Raw genomic sequence first — 3,059 nt, 5'->3', positions numbered from 1 at the left:
TATTATAATTAATTATTTTTTTAAGAGAATTGAGTCGGGTATTTTCTTCTTATTTTCTCTAAACTATCAAGGGAGAGCTAAAAAAAATAACAGGGGACTCCGAAAAAAATCCAAGATCATTTTCCTCTCATTTTAGGAAGCATTTTTTCTAAAGCTCCCATATGGTCATACAGTTAGCTATTCACAAAATTACGCTTCTTTCACACGGCGGCACGGTAGTAAATAGTATGACAGTTCAGTGGTATTTTTTTAGGAAGATAGTTGTTGTCAAGTCACTTAAAAGTTTCTCACCTAATACTCCGTTCCAATTTCCAAGTTACTGCCTTCAATTTCCAAACCAAACACCACCTTCCCAAAGACTGAACAAAGTTCATCACTGAATTTCCAATTCCCTGTAGGAGTTTGTAAAGAGAGAAAGATGGGTTGGATGGGTAGATTTCTAGTAGCAGTTGGATTCCTTGCTTTTGGTATATTATTTTCCCCTGAAACATTTGGATCAAATTCATCTAATGGTGAATATTCATCAAAGCTCACTATTGCTCTTAGATTAACACATCTGTTATGCTTTTCTACTTCTTTTGGTGCTGCTCTTTGGGTGACTTTCATTGGTGGTATCATCATGTTCAAGTAATTTTCTCCCTTTCTCTTAACTCTAATTATTTATCACTCTGGATGCAGTAATTGAAAATGCCCTAACTATTTTGGTTTATTATTTACTTGATGAATTTAGGAATCTACCAAGACATCAATTTGGTAATCTACAAAGCAAGATGTTTCCAGCTTATTTCTCACTGGTTGCTGTTTGTTCTACGCTATCATTGGCTTCGTTTGGTTATCTTCATCCATGGAAATCATCAGCAACTGCTGAGAAGTATCAACTGGGGTTTCTTCTCTCTGGATTGGCTTTCAATCTCTGCAATTTGTTAGTTTTCACTCCCATGACAATTGAGGTAAATTTGTCTTAGATTCTTTACATATCATGAATTTGATTATTATGTTAGGCAGGGATTGGTTTGGCTTAGATTGATGGATTGTGTTTTTTGTTGTGAATAGATGATGAAGCAAAGACACAAAATAGAGAGAGAAGAGAACATTGGAGAGGAAGTTGGATGGACAAAGAACAGGGATGTAGCCAAGAAAAACCCAAAACTTGCTGCTATGAATAAGAAGTTTGGTATGATTCACGGATTGTCTTCGCTTGCTAATATTTTGTCCTTTGGTAGCCTTGCTATGCACTCTTGGTACTTGGCAGGTAAAATGAATCTGTAATTTCGTTTATGGAAGAAAGATGTGATCTAGTTCTCTAGGTTTGCATGCCTTTGATGGAAGAAATAAACCCATGTACTCTTAGATTTATCTAGATACCATGGCTTCTGTGGGTTCAGATTGAAAGATGTTAATGTAAGGAGGATTTGCTGAATATGAGTTCTTCTCATATTTCATTAAGAAATGCCATTGTTGACATTTATCTATTAAAATGTTGTCTTTATCTTTCACAAATGAGGCATCATTGACAGTTTGAACTTTGGAAATTAGGATTTTAGCTGTAACTTTGCATATATCGTGCTTGGTTCAACATTCTTACAACTTACCAGTGACTGCCAGCCATGTCTCATTTGTAGGATAAACCATTGTTTGCTAAGGTTAGTGAATCTTTCGTATGATAAAAGATGATTGTTAATAGTGTAAAGAAGTTAGATGCTGGTTCCTGTTCTTCTTTATTCTGATACTTAAGTTGCTAGTGGTATTAGATAGCAGTATTGTAAATGTTGAAAAATACAGGTTATTGTTAAATTTGTGATTCAAAGATGATACAGAAACATGGTAACAAGTAGTACATCATAGGAGATAGATTAGTAGACTCAGCGATGCAGATATAATAGTAATACTCATAATGCCCGCAGAAGTTGAAACACTACAACACTCGGAATATATAGGTTCATAGCCACTTTAATAAATCCTAAGTGGCACAAATGACACGAAAACCACAATAGGAAACTGAAACCAAACACAGGACTAAACAGGATAAAAACTTTGGCTACCCTCCAAACCCACATAACATACCTTAGGATTACCACAATCACTGTAAACCTAGAGTGGAGTTTCAAGCACAATTACCAGAAGAACCGCACCTGCCTGCACCTCTGGCAAGTTATCCAACCTTAACTTCATTTTTCCTTCTTCACAACACTATTTTCACCTTCAGTCTTCATGATTGATTTCAGTGCAATAACAGTAGTAGTTCCGGGTTTCCATTGTTGCATGCTTGGGCACCATGGGAATTCTTTTCTTTCCTCACTCTACAACATGAAGACTGTGTTTCCATCTTTGGGGTAATAACTGTTATTTTCTCTGGGGTTGTTGTATATGTGGTCATTTCACCACTGTAGTTCTTCTTATGGACAACAACTCTACCTCTCCATGTTTTCTTAGCAGAATTCCAAGAACAGAAAGCTATATGTAAAAGTGAGTCATTCCAAAGTTTTTTTGTTTTTTAATCTTTTCTGATGCAAAAGCAATATCATTAAAATGATTAAGTTAGTACAACCTTGCTTGGCTCTTATTACTTTTTCCGAATCATACGAAGTCATTTGAAAAAAATTGAACTTGTCGACGAATGCTATTAGAAGTGTGAAAAATCGAGGATATTTATAGTGAAGCTAGGACTCTTTAGTTACTTAATTCTTATATCATGAATCATGTATGCCATTGTCTAAGAATTTTGCTAAGCATTAGCACTGATACTGAAGAGTTGTACTTTTTCTACCTATGTTAGTTCTGTGCATAAAAGGCCTCGTTTTATCAAGTCATATGGAGTTGGATCAGGCTTGAGTCTGACATTCAGGCCTTTTCCTTTGTCACCGTAAACATAAATATCTATCAAGCCGATGTTGCCTCCAAACGTTTCTATCATGTCATCTATCAAATTGGTTTCCGAGCAGCGAAGAAGAAAAGGGTACATATGGCACACAATCGATATGAACTATCGAGCTATCGCTGTCCGCAGGCACAAAATCCCTTATTCTAGCTAGTTCCAAGTTGTAATATTTCTCTTTGAA

General features: G+C 35.8%; 1 protein-coding gene across 1 annotated transcript; it reads left to right on the top strand.

The window, feature by feature from the left end:
• The first annotated feature begins 294 nt into the window (after positions 1 to 294).
• LOC113333388 (transmembrane protein 205-like) lies at positions 295 to 1,523 on the top strand. The gene is made up of 3 exons (XM_026579900.1): positions 295 to 627; positions 731 to 950; positions 1,054 to 1,523. Exons 1-3 carry the CDS (start codon positions 419 to 421, stop codon positions 1,267 to 1,269), a joined length of 645 nt encoding a protein of 214 aa, XP_026435685.1. The 5' UTR covers positions 295 to 418; the 3' UTR covers positions 1,270 to 1,523.
• Positions 1,524 to 3,059: the final 1,536 nt, after the last annotated feature.

This window comes from Papaver somniferum, unplaced genomic scaffold, assembly GCF_003573695.1.
Source record: "Papaver somniferum cultivar HN1 unplaced genomic scaffold, ASM357369v1 unplaced-scaffold_132, whole genome shotgun sequence".
NCBI classification, from domain to species: domain Eukaryota; kingdom Viridiplantae; phylum Streptophyta; class Magnoliopsida; order Ranunculales; family Papaveraceae; genus Papaver; species Papaver somniferum.
This window is presented reverse-complemented; position numbering and strand designations above follow the sequence as displayed.